Source organism: Anopheles coustani, chromosome 2 (assembly GCF_943734705.1).
Source record: "Anopheles coustani chromosome 2, idAnoCousDA_361_x.2, whole genome shotgun sequence".
Taxonomy (NCBI): Eukaryota; Metazoa; Arthropoda; class Insecta; order Diptera; family Culicidae; genus Anopheles; species Anopheles coustani.
In genome coordinates, this window is record NC_071289.1 from 31,691,831 (window position 1) to 31,711,531 (window position 19,701).

The 19,701-nt window shown below is 44.8% G+C and overlaps 4 protein-coding genes across 4 annotated transcripts; all 4 read right to left on the minus strand.

Moving 5' to 3' along the window:
• Positions 1-2,169: 2,169 nt before the first annotated feature.
• Positions 2,170-7,261, minus strand: LOC131264207 (uncharacterized). Its single transcript, XM_058266495.1, has 4 exons — positions 7,258-7,261; positions 4,462-4,590; positions 2,741-2,906; positions 2,170-2,662 (listed from the first exon to the last, which is right to left on the minus strand). Exons 1-4 carry the CDS (start codon positions 7,259-7,261, stop codon positions 2,170-2,172), a joined length of 792 nt encoding a protein of 263 aa, XP_058122478.1.
• Positions 7,262-7,302: 41 nt separating this feature from the next.
• On the minus strand, positions 7,303-8,376 carry LOC131266715 (larval cuticle protein LCP-30-like). Its single transcript, XM_058269328.1, has 4 exons — positions 8,362-8,376; positions 7,724-8,301; positions 7,480-7,645; positions 7,303-7,374 (listed from the first exon to the last, which is right to left on the minus strand). Exons 1-4 carry the CDS (start codon positions 8,374-8,376, stop codon positions 7,303-7,305), a joined length of 831 nt encoding a protein of 276 aa, XP_058125311.1.
• A 2,117-nt stretch (positions 8,377-10,493) lies between these two features.
• Positions 10,494-11,090, minus strand: LOC131265885 (endocuticle structural glycoprotein SgAbd-2-like). The gene is made up of 3 exons (XM_058268225.1): positions 11,076-11,090; positions 10,757-10,939; positions 10,494-10,673 (listed from the first exon to the last, which is right to left on the minus strand). Exons 1-3 carry the CDS (start codon positions 11,082-11,084, stop codon positions 10,494-10,496), a joined length of 372 nt encoding a protein of 123 aa, XP_058124208.1. The 5' UTR covers positions 11,085-11,090.
• Positions 11,091-14,254: 3,164 nt separating this feature from the next.
• On the minus strand, positions 14,255-16,933 carry LOC131265884 (endocuticle structural glycoprotein ABD-4-like). Its single transcript, XM_058268224.1, has 3 exons — positions 16,922-16,933; positions 16,602-16,799; positions 14,255-14,449 (listed from the first exon to the last, which is right to left on the minus strand). The coding sequence occupies exons 1-3, from the start codon at positions 16,931-16,933 to the stop codon at positions 14,255-14,257; spliced, it is 405 nt and encodes a 134-aa protein (XP_058124207.1).
• Between the last annotated feature and the right edge of the window lie 2,768 nt (positions 16,934-19,701).

Sequence of the window (19,701 nt, forward strand, 5' to 3'; positions counted from 1 at the left end):
GTTATATATCCCTGCTTTGCAAAGGCATATCCCCGATACAATGACAAATAGGCTTGTATATTATTAACAGATGTCGCGTTCATTAACAGCCTCGATAAATAAATCAAAATAAGCTTCAGTGGTAACTTACGAACCTGACGGAAACGATCTTAACGGGTGATGGAATTTTGGGGATGGGTTTCTAAAGATCGAGTTCATTTATATTCTTGATACCATCTCGCCAGTTGGGCCAAAAGGAAGGATATTGTTTAGAAAGAATTTGATATTGCCACAACGCTCTAAAGGGAATAGATTAAAATACTGAAAGGTCACCAAGAAGGGATAGCTATTAGGATCAATTTACACAATATGAACAAAAAATAAATCTGTTGTTAGTAAAATGTTCAACTTGTTTGAACTATCTCATTTTTCATGTTTTTATTTTGTTTAAACACACAGATGAAACATAAAAGATGATTGGGGTTTTTGTGTACCTATAAAATTAAAGAGAGTTTTCGGATATGTGCTAAAATTGTTTTTTTTTTTTGTCAAGCAGATACTCACAAATACAGAAAAAACCGAACACCAATAAAACAGAACATATACAATAAAACCGAAATTAATACTAATCTACGCTAAGCAGTGCATAATGATGGACGGTGGTCAGAGCGGGACACACCACTCTAGAATACATGGTCCGGTAAAAGGTGAGGCCTTCTTTTTTTTGTATGAGATGCGCCAGGAGAAATAAAAAGATGACCAAACAGTCGTGTGTGGAGAGGAAAAACGAACAAAAACTGCCCAAACCACAGATAGCTCGAACCAGAATTCTAATGGCCAAATAAAGTCGATCTTGTTTTTCGACCTTTCCGCGCGGTGGTGATCTTTTCACATTTCGCGCTGCTTAGACGCTTAGCACCCTAGCGGTGGCCGGTCGTCGAATGGGCGATAGGAAAATGGTCCGCCAAAGGTCAGGGGTCAGGGGATGTGGCGAAATGGCGGCCAGAATGTTGGGGCCAAATACGTGAATCCTTAAAATAGCTGATCCGGATTGGATCGTGGATGCCGGAAAAGGGTGACTTTTTTCCAGATTTGACCTAACGTTACGGGCCATTTTGATCGAGAGCAAAAACTTCTAACCGGCTTAGAATAAACGGTCCGCGTCTCGTGAGAGGTTTGCAAAGTTCGAACGATGATACATTTTGGTCACCACCGGTCAACGAGAGCGTTGATATTTCGGTAACGGGTAATGGGAGAAATATTTCCCATTTCGGAGCGATCGCGCGTGTGATCTTGACATTTTGAAGAGGATTGAAATTTTTAAACAGTTTCTCGGTCCGATAACGCCGAATCAGTTCGATCGGCTCGGGTGCGTTATACGGCGTGCGAAATGTTGGGCTGCGATGACGATTGGGGTTTGAGGAAATCATGCAAATGACATATTAACCATAATGATGTAGGCGTATTGTTGGGCTGACAACTCGTTGAATGACATAAAAGAGACGAACAACATTATACGGATTAACTCACCTCAGGACCCCTTCTCCCTTCCCACACGCAATGTCCTTTCCCATGATATGTCATAGGCTTTTGGACACGCTCCATTACCTCCGTAGCACATCTTCAATTTAACGCATGCCTTCCGAGCGCATGCAGAATCATCGTCTAATGGTGGCGGCATTAGCGATTTGCATAAATTGGCCCTGAAGCATACGGCCCGCGTCGTTTATCTTGTCGACCAGTGTTACTCAACTCATTAGCCGGCTTGTTTTGATGATACCGCAGTAGCATCGATGGCTCCGGAAGTGGCCAATTTGTCACCACTGCTTGCTTTAACGTGAACAGGTGCTCCGGCCCAAGCTCGGGCCGTCTTTCACCAGCCGCAAACACAGTGAATGAAAGGAGTTTCGGATAGGTGCGCGCTAAAGTGGTGGTATCAAAAGACCTCCTCGTTTCGTCGGCCTCAAGGACGTCCGTAGATTGATCTTTCATCATCAATGGATTTGAATGTTTATAGGACAACTTTCGAAATACAGAGCTGTTTGCTTATCAACGAAATAAAGTGGATCATCTTCGAGCGGATGAATTACGTACGGTCGCTCCAAGCTTCGGTCGGCAGCTTTCGATCGGATTCGTTCGCGAAACGCCTGCAGGTATGCAACGGACATACCATGGGCGCAGCGTCTTCGATTACGTCTTGGAAAGTTTAAGTGTGCCGCTTACCGCGAAACAGGGCTGATTGTGAAGAGCGTTCTCTCCGGCGTCCGTTGGAAGTGAGTCGGTAGTGGTCGCTCGTGAGTCGTCTGTGCTGGCAGAAGTGTTGGCACCTTCCGCACTGCCTGTCTTTGAAGAAGCATCCTCCTTTCCCTGTAAGCTGTTTGGATGTGGCAAAATCTTTGCTTTCTTCTCCGACGCCAGTTTCTGCTCTTCGGACGTCAACACGGGCAGGTAGGCGGTTCCCGGACCCGGCAGCAACGACTTGCGTACATCCAGCTCGGGCTCCTTCGCTGGAAGGTAGGCCGTTCCCGGCCCTGGAAGGAGCGACTGGCGTACATCGACCACACTAGACGCCGTGTTCGATTCGGAAACGGTGGGCACGCCGTACTCGAGGTAGATGGAGGGTTTCTTGATGTCGTAGGCGTTCGCCCGGTACGGGTCGGATGAATATTTACTGATGATTTCACTGGATATGGCGTGGAAGGAAAAGCACATTTTATCAAGTGGGACTTTGCAGAAGGATATCAACCTCGTCAATACGTACGCATATTCGCCCGTTGGATCGTACGGAGGATAGCGGTAGGGTTCGTGTCCTCCCTCGTAGTTTCCGTAGCCTCCGTCGTACGGTATGTGTATGTGAAAGTACCTTCCCCGGTTACCGTCGTCATAGTGGATGTACCGGTATCTACTCACATCCTCCACGTAGTCGCCTGGAATGGAAGAAGACATCATTTTCATACGCGGGAAGGGTCGGCAGCTCACCCAGGGTTCCCATATAACAAGATTAGCCGTGTTTAATGAGCCTCATCCGAATATCGAATACATACAATTTAAATCAATTTTTGAAACAATGCTGACAGCGCAACAACCAACAAGCTGCGGCATACCGTAAGGTTGGGAGACTAGTAAACATAGATTTTTACGACAGCCAATCAGAAACAAATTATGTAAATTCACAAATCTTGAAACACGTCCACGGCTCGATTGATCCTACCGGTATTGGACGCGCTGAAGGGCTGTAGACCGTAGCTACTACGATCGTATCGTTTTGATTAGCGACGGGACCGTAGCAGAGGATAGTTTTTAAAATGCTCGTAAAATAAATTTCAGCATTTCGGTTCTGTTAGTTTTAGGCAACGTAATAAAGCAAAAGGGGTGTGTGAATATTATACGGTTATTGGGGAGGAAAAAATATGATCCATGCGGCATCGTTGATAATTTCCTGGTGAATTTGTAAATCAACTGGTAGGTGCGCTTGTTTATTTTACAAATCATATTTTACGTGTAAATATAATAAATGGTTATTTCCTAAAATTTGTGCTCTAAAAAGTTATGATCTCACATAGCATCGGGGGAATAGAATATGAATAAGTGTACTTAGCTTTCATCGTTGCCTTGAAGTAAATCGAATGCCGATACACACCTGAATGCTTCTTTTATTTTAAAAATAACATATGCATTAAAAAATGGACTGACTTTGGCGATTTTTTGTGTAGAAACAAAGAACGCTAACAACTTTTTTTATGAAAGGGTCATTAACACGTTGACTGCCATGGGTATCATTTTTGATAGCCAACAGGTTGGTTTAATAAATGTTATAAACCAATTTTATTAAAACAGATTGCACTCACAAAATGTACTAATCTTGGCAGTCAATGTGTTAAGCGTAGAACTAAATAAAAAACTGTGTGCTTTACATTTGTTGCTATTTGTTTAAATTTTCCAAAGTAGTGACTAAGAAAGTAGCCTCTTTCGTAAGAAACTATCATAATGAGTAGGATACAATGTGTTGGTCATGCTCACCGAAAGCACGTTGTCCAAAGATCTAACCCAAACAAATTTCTACACCTTTTGCCCGATTTATGGCAAAAGTTCCGGTCAAATGCCGTAAGGCCGCCTTAAGAATATTTTTTATTGTACCAAACTAATATAACTTTGCGTTAAAATTAACCTAATTGAATTATCTTGCGTACTTCATTTTTTATCGCTGAAGTTAGCCCATTTTTATTATGCAAACTTTAGTAAAAAGAGTTGATTCGAAAACAAATCGTCGCTCAATAGATTTTGGATAAAACAAAATTTTAAGCTAATATCCTATCGTAGAACCTATCACAAGCAAAATGTTGTGAAAAACTTATTACAATTTAAATAATACAATAAGTTTTTTCTGCTTGTGATGATATTTTAGGAAGAGAAAAAATAATACAGAATATAAGTCGTTTGTTTTCACTAAGATTCCACATCTCGAGCAGTTGAATCACTCACCTTCACCTGAGTGTACATATTTTCCACTTTTGCCGTACTTCTTGGGATTATATTTTCCATCGTTTGGAACTGCTTGCAGCACAGTGAAGCAGACCATTATGGAGAGAATCTGTGAAGCGAAAGAGGAAACTTGGTATCACTAAACAGTTTTCACCAATCGTAAACGCAACAGTTGAATCATGTATCATCATAGCACATTCCAAAACCATGTCGTATCAACCGTCCGCCGGGATAAATGCACAATTTATTGTAACGATGCATCGCGATGCCCACAATTTATCGTAACGATGCATCGCGATGCCAACACCCGAAGCTGTCCCCCGCTCGTTGCCGGTGAAGGACGCTCACTTGTTCGATTTCCGGATAGCTCCCAGTGACTTGGGGGGTGAACATTGACCAAGGATGAAGAAAGGTTTTCACCCTCCCACGGGTCGTTAGAACGTTAGTTGTCAATCGCGAGGCGCGCAGGTTGACATTCTCCAACGTCCAGAAGGATCATAAACTATATCGCATTAGTACCCTCACACACAAACACACACGTGATGACTCACTAGAACTGACGTCGTTGCGGATGCACTGGACTGCATTGTTGAGCAGGTAATGTTGATGCCGCTATAAGGAAAGCCTGCGGGATCTTGGTGCACAGATACAACCGGACCGAACCGAACCGGAGCGCAACGCGGGATGTAGTTGCAGGTACTACAGTGCGGCGTCTGTAATTGATTAAATCAAACTAAACTGAAACTGCTGCAAAATTCCTATTAAATACTATTCTCGTCAGCACGCGAGAGTTACAAGCAGTGACACTCGTCCGACGGTCGGTATGTCACCCCAACCACGCCGTCAGCGTACTACGGGAGAGAATGGAGTGAGTGTTTGTATGCAAAAAAAATATAAAGGTACGTCCTTCCCCTTTCTAGCTTGGCCAGCGCGTAGCGAGCTGCGAAAAAATATGACAGTAAACAATTTATTTTTATTGCTCACCCGAAGACCCGATCGATCGAAACCCATCCGTCCCGGGCCGGTGGTGCGCGTGTCCGTGGGTCGGAATTACGAGATGGCGCAAATTCTCTCTTGCCACACCATCCAACCAGCGTACCCTTCGCGACAATCTCTCACGCATTTGCTTTAAGGATAATTGCACCACCAAATTGTTTCTGCCCAAAGCGGTTTGCATCGCGAATCCTTCCTTCCGATCCGAATGTAAGGGGATGAATTTCGGGGCAGACACTCTGTTTAGTCCCGACAGCGCCGGACGGATCTTTAGTTGAAGATTATGAGAAACTGCCCGCAAGGCCGTTCAAGGCTGTTGATACTTGTTGGCGACGGTCAAGGCAGTCGAAGTCGAGCTTCACGGTTCACCGGTGAGACGAATGCTGGCGTCCGGTGGTCCATCTTTTCCGTCGCCAGCGGTATGTACGGTGCGAAGTTTCGCCATCAAACTGCCCCATAAATTTGTGCCCAACAATGCAGAAGTCGTCGATTTTAACACGTTTTTTTATTACTTTATTTACATATAAGGCAAATGAGAAGAAGAAGTGAGATGTGCACGGATGTTATGGATCATAAAATTGTTCACAATAATTCGAGAATAGGCAGAGCATATACTATCAACCAAAGAATTGATTCAAATTGTACGCGATAGCGAAAGTGGTTTTTTCTTTGGATTCTCTCAGTGTGCTGTAATAAGAGGGCAATCATCGAAAGCATGTTCAATGGATTGTTTGTTGTCTGCGGGGGCACAATTTAAATGGTCCGATCGATGGCGTAGACGCCGCAGGAAGGTTCTTCATCTTTCGTTGTAGCGATGAGTTCATTGAATTTCGTTTACGGTGAAGTCCTTCGAGATACTAGGGGGGATAAGTTGGGCTGGATATGGTGGGATGTGCTTTTAGCCACCGCATTAACATTGCTGAGATGTTTTATACTTTCTGTTCGGTGAAGGCTACCGTGCGGGAGGAGAGTGTGAGCAATTTATCACATTGCACATCGATTCTGTTGCCTTGAGTAGAGTATATTTTCCGTATCGGGCGATGGAAGCTTTATTTTTTGAAAGTTCAATTCCCGAAAATAACTCACCCGGTGCGATACGGAGCACTCAGCACTTTGGCAGGCAGCCAAGATAGGGGGGGGTATTTTATCGAATTACACGAAGGTCGAACATATTCCAGTTAAAATTCCAATTTATCCTTGCAGTGCGCGTTTCAACCGAGGTTCCCAGAATGTGAATCATGGGAATCACTTTTCGTAATACGATTTGAATAAATGTATATTCAAGAAAACCACTCTTACAGGTTGTTGTAAGAAGTTTTCATGTAAATATTAATAAAATTTAAATTTTTTGAAGAACTCAAGAAGATTTTCGGTAGCCTTAGAAGCATAACTCGTTGAACAATAAAGAGTCAGAAAACTCACTGTTATTGTAATCTTCGCTGTGAAAACATAGTATTTATTAGTTAAATAGAATCTTAAGTGGTTTTCCTGTGGGGATTTGCCAATTTAAGGAACAACACATAATACATTTAATTAGTTGTGGGTTTACTTCGATTAATTTAATGGCTCTGATGAGAGTCAGTTAGCCCAACAGTCGATTACAGACTCTTAAATATTTTTGAATCATCTTTTAAAACGGATAATTCCTCGTTTCTCGTTCGTTGAAATCTTTCGTCTCAATCGTGTATGTCCAGTTGCAGCTATTCAGGCGCTAAAGAGAGAATTCAATGTAATTGCGAACCGGTAAAAACAACGAAAGTTTTGCCTTTCGAACGAAATATTATTTTATTATGTATGTCTAACCCATTCTTTTGCCCGTTTTATAAAGTAGGGTCCATACTGGCGAGGCTACTTCGGCTGGGAGGCCAAATATTTCAGAAGCTTTTCGATTGCTGGCGGCACCTTTGGAATGTGGTCACCCTGTGAGTGAGAGAGTTCACGATCGTGCGCGCGCACGGAAGAAGTAGACAATCAATCAATCAAGTTTTATTGCCTAGCGTCCAATGAAGAAGATGTTCAACGCACCTGTGGCAGAAAGCCGTTACCATCGGCAACGTAGTCCACCCGGTAGACGACTCCATCATCGCCGACGTACTGATAGAAACCTTGCGACCGGAGTCCTTCCGTGGCCGTGCCCTTGTCCTCGATGCGACCCGCCTCCTCGGCGAGAATGCCATTTTCGGTTTCAAATCTGTACGGGAAGGCACATCAGGTAACGAGTGAGCTTTAAATAATGCCCCCATTCCTCAGCTCAGTGCATGAAACTCACACGTAGTGGTAGCCATCCTTTTCCACCTGATTTTCCAGCCGTATGATTTTCCATCCATCGGGAGAGTAGCCTGTAGGTGGGGCGACCCTAGACTGAACGACCTTGGCAAGTGTTGGGACGGGCGTTGGGGACGACGTTGGATGCGCAGGGGCTACCGTAGTCGAAGGTTTTGGAGGCTGGGCAACTGTACTGCCAGCTGCTGAGCCTCCTGATCCTCTAGCTCCTCCTCCTGATCCTCCAGCTCCACCTCCTGCCCCACCGGAGCCTCCCTGGTTACCCGATCCACTTCCGCTAGGGCCATCGATGTGTTTGTACCTGTTGTCTACGTGCACGTAGCGACCATCGTTTCTCGGCACGTATCGGCCATCGCTGCGCGGATAGTAACGGCCATCGTTTTGGTTGTAGGGCCTTGTTTCGGTCGGGTACCGGTAGGGATTGTACGGGTATTGGGCGTATCTTCCATCAACGAAAGGCCTGTAACGTGGCCGTTGAGTGGTAGTTGGAACGGGTGTTGGTCTGTATTTTCCATCGTCTTGGGCAAAGGTAAGTACCAACACTCCACCTAGGACGAGTAAGCCCTTAAAAAGAAATTTAATCGAATAACATATATCCAATTTTCAGTTTTTAGGTATACTTACGACATAAAGGCGCATTTTGAATCTTGGTTTCCAGAAAACAGTTAGAACACCTCAAGGCCCTAGTCGAAGTGCGTTTAATTTCTTATTCTACTCATTTCACTGTTTATATACTCCAGCGTTGATAAGTGAATGCAAACAGAACCCTGCCACTACCGAGCGATTGATACCTACCGGATTGATGAATTTATTTCATTGCTCACCGATGCAAATTTCCCCAGCGCTTCAAAGAAGCTGGCCCCAGAAACAAACAGACTCACGTACTAAATCATCTTTCCCCAATGCCTTCTGGAAGCGGTGGGATGCTTTAATCGACTGTAATCGATTGCTTCGTAGAACGTTGCGAGAGTGCGTTAGATTTATTACGAAAATGCTCGATATTTTTCACCGACTGCTCGCGCGTCCGGGTGCGAATTATTATCCTGTCTCCTAATGTCAATTGACAAACCAGATTGACTTGTTGTGACAATATCGGCGGATGGGATTTTTCACGTCCCATAAACTATACTTCAATAGTGTTCCACACAGCCTCGGGATGTTTCCAAACCAACAGCAAAACGGTGGGTAGACATTCTTGCGTGTTGTTAGTTGTTCGGATAGTGTAGGCGAGAATACATCGTTCAGGAGTTGGGAATTGGTGCGAAGAGTCACAGAAACATGTTTATTTAAAGCAGGCAGAATTTTAGTGAAAGAGTGTTATGAATATTTCGGATTTGAGTTAAAAACTTGGTGGCTAAAAACAAGGTGCAATAGTGTTGAAAATGTTTCCCAAAAAAATCTATCAAAACGGGAAATGGTGTAAAGCAGAAGCTTTCCGTATTGGCTTTATTCAATAATATTTCGCACTTATTTCCTTTTGGCCATGAACGTCGACGAATAAAAATATCTTGTTTTGCATAATGTTAAGGTAAATGATGGACAGTATTCTTCGGCATGTTTGCTAATCAAAGATTTCGTAGGCAAACCAGTCGAGATTTAAAAATAATTTACGCCAATCGGCAGTCCCGTGGGGGAAGAATATTTCACGTGGCTATTTATAAACGTGGAGAAATCGTCTTCACAACCCCATTGTAACGCCCACGAAAACAAAACCAAACAAAAGCACACACAGACACATGATACGAGTTTCCGCGAGTGTGATCTCTACTGGTGGTCGCCTCACAACACCGCCTCCTCTACCACTTTTAGCGTTACTTCGGATAGTATTCAAGGTTGGGTAGGATTTCACGGTCTCCGGCGATCCGACCGGCTGGGGCGATCTTCTTCGTTCGGATTTCGGCATTGTTCGGCATACCAGAATCAGTGGAAGTACGGAGCAAGGGAGTCGCTGGCGGTGAGGAAAGCCGAAGGCCACCCATTTCGTCATCAAGATGCGCCATTGCTATCGAACCATTTGGATGCTGCCGCCGGTGCGGACACCGTGCGGCGTTGATTATTGATTGAACCACCAGGTATAAATCTTTGTGGGTCACCATTGGCCAAAGCCAACGTATCGTCCCAAGCGAGTAGCATAAAATTAAAGCATATGACAAGGTTGCTCCACCCGCTGCAACGCAGCATTTTAATGCTGGAAGGTTGTCGGTTGAAACAAAACGAAAAGAAACTTGTGGACGCTGGAGAGTAAACAAAATAGACAAAAAGACAGACGAAAATGTGTCCTCTTCACCAGCGCCACATCTTTGCATACATGATCACTAGCTTGATCAGCACGCTCAATGTCAAGTTCATCGTTTCGGGGATTTGTTTCTTCTTTGAGTCACAAACTTAACCGCCAAAAATAATAATGAACATGCAAAAGAAAAAAATATTTTCTTCAGTTCTTGTCATCATTTTCTACCGAAGTTTAAATGTTACTTCTATCGCTCAAGAAATGGTACCCAAATCCATAGTTTGAAGTAAATTGAACGAAAGACTTGCAAGAACCGATAAAGCGATGAACCTCGAAATCTGAAAAAAAATACCTGCCTTCGAAATTGGTTTGCAGCGTTGTGTTTACATATCGTTCGATAATGGTGGTTTTATTTCCTTGTCACTTTACGCGTCGGAAACATGACTAGTTGCTGCCAAGTGCCCGGGAACTGTATCACTAACCTAGCCTAACTTGCTAACTTGGGGAGAGCACAGTCACCATCCGTCTATTTCTGGTTCCGGCTAAGGTTCGCCAGCAGTCGCAGGGCGCGCTCAATGGCTGCCGGGATTGGCGGGGGCGTCGGCAGATGATCTCCCTGCGGCTGGTATCCGTTCTCATCCGCAATGTACTGCAGGCTGACGCGACTACCGTCCGGATTGGAGTAGGCGTACTGTCCTTGTACAACCTTTGGTGGAGCGAAGAGAAAACCGAATGTAAACGAATGAGGTTTTTGGCACTGGGGATTGATATCAACGACTGAATCCTTACCTGTGCCTTCTCGTCACCGACATCCTTCAACGTTCCCTGCTGCTCAGCCTGGATGCCGTTCGAGGTTTCGTAAGCGTACTGATATGAACCATCCGGATTGATTTCGACATCCTGCCGGAGTACGACCGCATCTTTCTCCGCAGCAACGGACGCGATCAACGCAACCACCAGCACACAGACGATCTAAAACCACCAGAGATAACAGAACTCGCACAATTAGCAGGGAAAGTGTACACTATCAGAAATTGATCTTTTCTGCACTTTGATTGTTGAAATATTCGTTCTAGATTATTCTTGGTTTATCTAGCACACTACGCACCTTGTTCATTCTGTTCACGAGAGTGTTTTTTCTATACGTTCTATGTATCACACAAGAAGCACGATCGGTTATCGGATGTTTTTTTCGCAGCAACTATCGGCTTGGGATCCAAAATCTGACAAAGGCAGCAACGAGGCGTTGGCTATTTATATATCGATTCACACACGCCGACCACTTCGGGTATTCGAATGGAACTCGGTGCTCCGAATCGGTCCGACCGATCGAGCGTCCGGTTGGGTGTCCTAGCAAATCACCATAAGGCGCTTCCAGCCTTCGCCACCAGTTCTTTCTCTTCCCTCCCGGCAACCGCAGGCCAGGATAGGTTTGTAGAAATAGAAGAAAGATAGGAAGAGTTCAACAGTGTCAGGGGTGCGCGAGTGGGATGGAGAAAGAAAGAAAAAAAGCCACCAGAAACAAGTTCTTCGTTAGACCAAATTTGCATAAATTTCAACGACACCCTCCACAGTCGGAAGATTTGATTACCACCGGATCAATGGCAGATGGACCATCAAGCGATGGAGGTGATTGCATCATTGACAGGAGTAGTAGCAGAGCGGCTTTCGGCGCGAAAGCCAGAGGGGAGAGGGAGAAGAAAACGACCAAAGAGCAGAAACGAAGCACAGAGTCGTCATCGTTGGCCGCGCGGGAAGTCCCTTTCGGCGACCCTCGTGCGGGTGATTTAGTTTTTCTCGGCAGTTTCGGATGAGTTTTATTTTATGTTGGTCGAGTGGATTGCCGCGTAGTTTTCGCACCACTTTTTCCAAGTTCGATCGCATTCTTCGGCTTTGCTTCGGGTGAGCTTTGATGCTGGAGGCTTATGATAATACGATCGAACGGAGGAATGCATTTTTTGAGACTATGGGTAGTAGAGAGAACGAGGGAGATAGAGAGAAAGTGAGAGAGAGAGAGGAAAAAACATGCTTGAACAAAATTCTGTCAGTCCCTGAAAAATACTTTTCGAGCCATTGCATCCATTCAAGGAGAAGATCTTCTTCGACAAACGGGTAATCTTCCAAAAGTTAATCATCTCTCACAAGTAGGTAATCTTCTCTTCAGCGACCATCGCTCGAGTTTGCGTTAACGATTGACGAACATCATCAGATAACGCAGCTGTGGATGAAGCTGTGCTGAAGTCAATTAAGCTAAAAACATATGAAATATTTACAGATAATCGGACGCGCCGGACGAACCACCGCTTCCTGTCCACGTGAGGCTCGCCAAAGGCCCTGTTTAGCACGGTGCTTTGCTTTCAGTTTCGCTGGCCCCATCCTAGAAGGACCGGATCGTAAAACAGGTCCGGCTCTGGGAATGTCCGCAGGATTTTGTGTGCTTTTTTCGGGCGGAAATCCATGCCAACGCCCAAGCCGTAAATATTCTTTAGGGCTCATGAATATTCATGCACGGGCCGGGAGGGTTTTGCAATGCTCGACCAGGGCCGGACCGCCGGCAAGGTGGTATATAATCAAAACAATTAATAAACACCGCTCTAAGCTGGCGGCTGGGCGGCTGGTAGAATTATCGCGCTTCCAGGAAACGCCTCCGAGGGCCTGGGGGCACTAAATTGGTGGAGAAATATACGGTCGAGAATTGGCGATGGTTTTCGCGCAGGTGGTAAAGACGCCGAAGGTGCTGAAAGGGCGGGTGAGTTGAAGGATAATCTAGTCTTGCACTATGACCCATGCCAAGGTATATTTAATAGAGTATAATATTCCGAAGGCTTTTGAATGATATAATAATTATTCACAATATTTACAATATTATTTTTTACGAATGAATTATGTAACAGCATTTTTCATTTTTTTATAAATATCTTTGAATTTACGTAAAACTTGAAAAAGTTAAAAATATTCCAAAAATGCAAAAACCATCCAGAGATATGATAACTTTTTAGTTGTAAATTACAACTTAAAGTACAGTTACTCAATAGCAACTTCCACTCAAACTCCTGCAGATCCAAGTAACTCTTTCAAACTAGCTCAAAACTAAAATATTTTATTTATTTGTGTTTAAAAATGCTGGTTTGAAATTCAGAAAGTATTTGGAAAGTAGCGTTTATCAAAATTTATTATCGTCTATCTTGGGCTTTACGTACATCTAAATGGTCACGGACGCTTTGGTAAAGTTAATAGAGGTGAAAATATTTCACAAATACTGCTTCAATAAGAAACAAATGGCAGTAGAAAACTATTCAGTACTTTAGTAAATAATTTTGATTTTCGTAAGGAATACAGAGTAACTGACCGTCGAAATTTTCTTCCTTCAGATAAAATTGTCAACTCTTTAATTTTTCAGTCTATGCTCAATACTCCTCCTCAGTGTGGTGTTATTCAATTCTATTCCTAAGCTTTTCGACTCAATCGTTCAAGAACTTTTCATAGTGCGATTGATGTGAATTTATTATGCGGCATCGGCCAAGATAGCTCTATGTAACAATATACAACACTCGCTTTTATCGTGGCTAGAAGCGGCGCCTGTAAGCCGAATAAGACACCATCGCGGAGGAGACGGCTCCACATCGCGCCGTAGTTCATTCATCCGTTCGCTTGGGCCGATGCTTACTTACCTTGAGATTAACGCCGGTTTTCTTCGCTTTTATGATGCATGGTTGTGTGGGTGTGTGTGTGTGTTCGTGTGTTATTAGTGATTTTTATGAGCGAAATCAGACACTCTCGGCAAGATTACGGGAGTCCCGCCTCGGCAACGGTAAGGTGGAGAACGCACGCGCATCATGTAAATGATGTGAGTGATTAGCGTGTGCTGGGAGGATGGACGGCAATCATGAGAATCGGAGTCTGCAGGACTGAACCTTGCTGGGCTGGAACGCGAGTTGGTGTAGAAGAAGGCGCTTTTAGTGAATAGAGAGATCTTGATGATTGTTAATGTTTGACCATAGAGTTTCCTGCACTAATCGTGGATGGTAGAGCAAATTAATACTGATTTGAAGATAAAATAAAACAACATAAGCACGTCTGTTTTATAGGAATAAAGTATGGTTTATTTGCATATTTCTTTGATCGAGCTTTTGATGCAATTAATTTACAGTTGTATGTTGAGTGAGATTGTTTGCTTGTTCTCCAACCAACTTCTACACTTCTAGTAGATCATAACGTGGTGAGTGATAAGTGATGATGCAGTTTTCCTTACGCACTACAAAGTCCTTAGGGTTTTCCTAGATCGCCCTAAAACCTCCGCGAGGCGTCGTCGCTTGGTGGCAGACTGGCGAGGTACTCCAGGGCTCGCTGGATGGCCGGAGGGATCGGAGGAGGCGTGGGCAGATGGTCCCCGAGCGGCTGGAAGCCGTTCTCGTCCGCGATGTACTGCACTCGGATGAGCTGCCCGTCCGGAGCAGTGTACGAATATTCACCTTGAGCCACCTGTGGCAACGAGATGGTAAGACGTAAGACGCCCGATTAGTCGAGCTGGCACGATATGCACGATGAGGTTCACATTTAACCTTCTGCCCACCGGTCGAAGGACGATCGATCGATCGATCTGCCTCCCTAGACTTCCACTCCCCTTTCTTAAGACGCACAGACCGCGGGTGCGAAACGTGCACAAAGTATCAATTAATTGCTCGTTGCCACTTCACGCACAAAGTGGCCCCACGGTGCGCCCTTTCGGGAAGAGAGATGACCATTGCCGATGGTCACTACCAACGATCGAGTGCCGAGAGGCGCGGAAGATTAACAGATAAATAAGCAAGCAGATGGTGGGATGCCATCTGTATGACTTTTGCAATCGATGCAAATGCCGGCAACTTCTTGGCCGGTTCGGTTGGTAAATGTTTCATTTGTCGCGCCGCCTGCGGTTGTGTAACACCTATCATGTCATATTTGCATGTGCCGTAACGTAGCGACGATGCACTTGGATTCGAATGATATGAAATCTACCATTTCTGATTCTAATAATGACTTGGAACGCACATTCCAAAATGGCCTACTTATGTTGCATTTGTCATGGATGTGGAGATATTTTTCCAACGTTACACTTTTTGGAACTCCCGCCTGCTTAGGCAAGTTTTAATTTCCTCAAACTTGAACCCATTGAGCTTGATTGGGTATTGGATGTTTACGGTAAATCATCTGGCTATCGCCATTTTTTTTGCAAAATCGTTTGTATACGAAGCTTCCCAAACAAGGCGTTACCAATAGTAAACGCCCGCACCCAAACTAATCCCCCCGGCTAAGGCTCACTGAAGGATGCCAATTAACCTTTTCAAAAAGTGCTGCTGTTTATTATTTTCGTTCGGGCGGATTTGATTTCTTCTTCTGCTTCTTACCCCGGCGGTTTGAACCGCGGTCAAAGCAACTCATCATTGCGCAACGGTCGGCACTCCGTGGGATCGTTTGGAATTGGATCCTGCTGATCGATCGTGGCGTGTGGAGTCGGCTAGTTGTCGAGCTTGGGGACAAGTACAAAAGGGGAGTGTTGTTGGGGTAGGTGTAGGTGACCGTAGTGGGTCACCACGCTCGTCTGTGCAGCGAAGCAGCCCGGGTAGACGTGTCGGAGACGAAATGATCGTGTCAACGGATGGAGTATCTCGGTGCATTCTTCGCATTGCTAAGCCGGTGACATCGTGACCCGAGCGGGTTGCCTCAGGGGAAGATAAAAAGGGCATGGGAGAAGCTGGATCGCGAGATCACGCCACGATGGATGGGGAGCCTCTAACAAGGGTTCACCGTGAAAGGCCAGCTGATGAGCACGGGGAAGGCGGACTATAGACACATTTCGTAAGGCTGATATTTTTGATTAATGGATGGCAGCAATTGAGGGTGGATTGAGCGTTATGAGCAGAAGTTGGGTAAAAGTGGAGTCACCCGAACGATGTCACCCATTTGATTAGAACCGCGGATCACATTTCATCGGCAAATTATGTAAAAGAAAACAAGTCACGTTGAATCACGTAAACGTAACGTTGAATCACGTAAAGACTTTCTAACGTTTGCCACCTAGCTTTTGTTTGAAGAATGTTTGCCGCGAAGGCTTATTATGATGAGGTAAAAAGGTTAATTTAAAAACAAAAGTTACAAAAGTAAAACCACTGTTAGGGTTATAGAAGGCATTCAACGTAAAATTTGAAGAGGGAATTTTGAAACTACTTTAATATTGAACATGAACTTAAATAAATAAATAAAGCAATTACGAAAAGCACCTAGTGAACTGTCTATTACTTTAGCATACTTTAAGTACGTCACTGGATAAAGGTAAAATAAAACTGAGAATGCATACAAGATCCATATAAAAGAAAGCTATCGTATAGATATTTTGGTATCTTCATTCGGAAGTGCATTCAATAACAGTCAAATTTACACAAATGAATTGTCAAGGATATTACTTTTCCAACCAAATCTATTTTATCGATGCTACTTTGTGAAGAATGAAAGATTTTCGCTTTCAAGATAGCTAGGATTTTTAAAAATTACTATGCTTTTTCTAAGATTTTTGGAAAGTTCCACGCTTAAGTTCTTTAAAAATTTTAAATTCTGTCTGATTTTCGATAGTTTCAGCTACTTATACTTGACTCACCTGCGCTTCCTGCTCTGACCCGGCATTCTTAAGGAAGCCTTGCTCCTCAGCCACGATCCCGTTGCCCGTTTCATAGCTCCAGCTGTAGCTGCCATCCGGGTTTACCTCCTGCTCCTGGCGAATGATGGGGATGGGCTCTGTCGCTGGGCCCTGGGGAGCGCACTCCACCCCAGCTAGCAGGACGACACCGAGAATGATCTACACATCGGGAGTAAAGCAATACGGTAGGGAATCTTAACGCGAACTTTTCACTGCTGCCATCGTTCCAACACCAAGTGCGAGCGAAAGCTCCCGAAAAGAGAGCAATACGAGAAACTTACGATCACTTTCATTTTCATTCAGTCGCACTTTCTTCGGGTAAACACTTTAGAATCTCCGGTTCGGCGGACCCGTTGGTACACTATGTCACTATTATGGTAAAGAAATATCACACTGCTGACGAGATGAGCGACCAAAGCGTCGTGTTGCGACTGGCGTGCCTTTACGATCCTGCTCGGACACCGTGAGCTTCGTTCTGCCGTTCGGACGCTCCTTGGAGGCAGATATTTATATGCACGAAACGCCGTCGGAGGATCTGCCGACCACCGAAATGTTCGGATCGTCCAGGCCCAACGGGGGAAACCGAAGTTGGTACCTGTGATATCTGTGTATGTGTGTGTGTTTGTGCTTCTTCAGGGTGCTATCCGCTTATGTCCCTCTCCCATGGCTCGCATGGCGCATGTTTTCGGGTTGAGCTGTAGACGAAAAGTCGCGTGCACTATCGTGGTCACCGTTCCGGGGCGCTCACGACGTGCGGGTAAGGGCGGGTGAAGGCAATGGCATCTTCAGTGTGAAGAAGATCCTCCTCGGTGAACTTCGCCGTTGAACGATGCTGCTGGCCGCGAAACCTTTGCACGCACGCCTATGTCTCTGGCCCTTTCTTTCCCTCCACCTTATTGGCATCTCTTTCACCCAGCCAGACACACACAGGCAGGGAGGTACTTGATTATTGTTATTATTGCCTGCCGCAGCCCGTTCGGTCGGTCCAGTCCGACCAGCGCCAGATGAAGATGATCTTTCGGACTTGACACTGGAGCATGCGAAGGGGTTGGGGAAGACGCAGGGCTGAACTCCACCCCGAGTGGCATTTTACCGGCACGTAGTACGGATTTTGGAGTACGTAGGTCAGTAAAGGGGATCCGATACCGCGCCCAGTGCGTACATTTGCCGGGCCGCTTGCCATGCAACATTTTACCAACGGTGCTCACGAAGGACCGGACCGACGAGAGTGTCGGAGTATGAAACGAGCTGCATTTATTTTCCTTTTCGGATGATCCGGACCACACTGTCAAATTTGGGGACGTTTTGGGGCAAAGGGGGGAGACGGTGCACCCGGGGAACGGCACGGTGAAATTATGGTAACCGTTTAAAAATATTCATGTTTTGATTGCATTATTAAAATAACCTTTCAACGGGCGGTTACCAGTGCGGTGACAGTGCAATAAAACAAGCCCGCGATAATTAGGTTAAACGCTGGCGGACTGGCTACGCTGCAGGATCGATGCAAGGTCATAACTGATAGCGAAGAGATTACGCATGTTTCGGGGGCTTTCTTTACTGGATTTGTAATGTTCCACAAATTTAACTAGATCGAGACGATAGTAAAAATAAAGCTTGTTTAGTTATGCTCGTATCAATTTCGATCATTTTGGTCAAGTTATTTTGGTTACCTTAGATTTATATGTTTTATGGTTTCAGTCCATCAAGAAGAGAGATTAAGATCATCATCCAGTCCATCACTGCTTTGAATATTAGGGTAGCAAATAAATATTAAACATACGTTAAATAATAACCAAGTTTAATGAAATCCTATTTTGAACGAGATGGTAATTTGTGTTTCTTAGTTTTTTTTAGGAATTATATAAATAATTAAGTGATGAAAAAGTTGAGACGTGAATGTGAGAATATTTGAGAAGAATTTGAGAATATTTAAATTTTCAGGGAAAAATATAATTTATGAGAAAGTGAGATGAAGGTAAACTTATCCATCAAGTTGTTATTGTAAAAATATGTATGTTTTATGCCTGATGCATTAAAACAAAGATACAACTCGCGATTAGAACATAAAAAAGAACTAAACATTGAGATAGTTTTAGAATTGAGGAACTTTTAGCATTGGACAAAACAATATGTCAGATGTTATTAAAGGTTCAAAAACCATCCAACAAAGTCTTTGTTGCACTATGATTTACGTGAGCGCAGTTTCAACGGCAATATTATTATGATACTCCTTATGTATGCTACCATATTTGTCCACCGAAACCGGCAGTCCATTCATGGGGAAATACCATTGCCGAAGCATGTTTCCCCGGGCCAGCTTATGACAAATTATTGCCTTCCGATTAAACGATTCTAATGGCAAAAAGGTGTTTCACGGTGGCGGCCATAGAGAGCAAAAAACATCGGCATGGCTCTAACGGTAGCATCGGTAGGAACACATGCCATATGAAATGGCACACACAGTGTAGTCCACGCGGCAAACCGTCGGGAGGACGCGGCGTAGAGAATCAAGTTATCAATTACGACTGGTAGACGGTTCGCCGATGGGCTGGGAGGGCACGGGCTTGGGGAGATGGGAAAGCGGGGTGCCCGTTGCCGGGCGAAGATGTCAAGGAAGATCTGCGCGTTCCGCGCAGTTTTACGAAAACCAGTTTCACCTTTAGCGAAACGACCCCAAGACCACCGCCGACGTCCCGCCGATCGGAAGGCGTCACCGTCGGCGAGTGCCGGGGCGGGCAAACAGCGTCGCTAAGCAGCGACGCCAGCCGGAGACACCGTTCGAACTTCGAACCCGGTCAGAGCGGACGTGTGGTCGTCATCGGGAGTCAGAACGCGGTGACCTTATGAAGCGGACCGTGTGTGACTCAATGTAAAAATGGTCGTGTAAAACGGAAAGAAAAAGAAATCCCCTCCCGGACGAAGGTATGGCAAGAGCAAAAGAACATCTACGCAAAAGGATGTCATCGTTGGGTTATGAATCGTCGTGGGGTGGGATCTCCGTTCTGGAGGTCGACCGCCGATGGGAAGCCCGGCGATGCCACCGATTGCACCATGGCCATGG

What these genes read in the sequence shown, in the direction of transcription:
- LOC131264207 (XM_058266495.1), bottom strand. An exon ending in ATATGTACACTCAGGTGAAG is followed by an intron (nt 2,907 to 4,461) that starts GTGAGTGATTCA and finishes CTTCCATTCCAG; the next exon opens with GCGACTACGTGGAGGATGTG. An exon ending in GATCCAACGGGCGAATATGC is followed by an intron (nt 2,663 to 2,740) that starts GTACGTATTGAC and finishes CGCCATATCCAG; the next exon opens with TGAAATCATCAGTAAATATT.
- LOC131266715 (XM_058269328.1), bottom strand. An exon ending in AAGGATGGCTACCACTACGT is followed by an intron (nt 7,646 to 7,723) that starts GTGAGTTTCATG and finishes CTTCCCGTACAG; the next exon opens with ATTTGAAACCGAAAATGGCA. An exon ending in GTAACGGCTTTCTGCCACAG is followed by an intron (nt 7,375 to 7,479) that starts GTGCGTTGAACA and finishes TCTCACTCACAG; the next exon opens with GGTGACCACATTCCAAAGGT.
- LOC131265885 (XM_058268225.1), bottom strand. An exon ending in TCGGTGACGAGAAGGCACAG is followed by an intron (nt 10,674 to 10,756) that starts GTAAGGATTCAG and finishes GCTCCACCAAAG; the next exon opens with GTTGTACAAGGACAGTACGC.
- LOC131265884 (XM_058268224.1), bottom strand. An exon ending in GGTCAGAGCAGGAAGCGCAG is followed by an intron (nt 14,450 to 16,601) that starts GTGAGTCAAGTA and finishes TCGTTGCCACAG; the next exon opens with GTGGCTCAAGGTGAATATTC.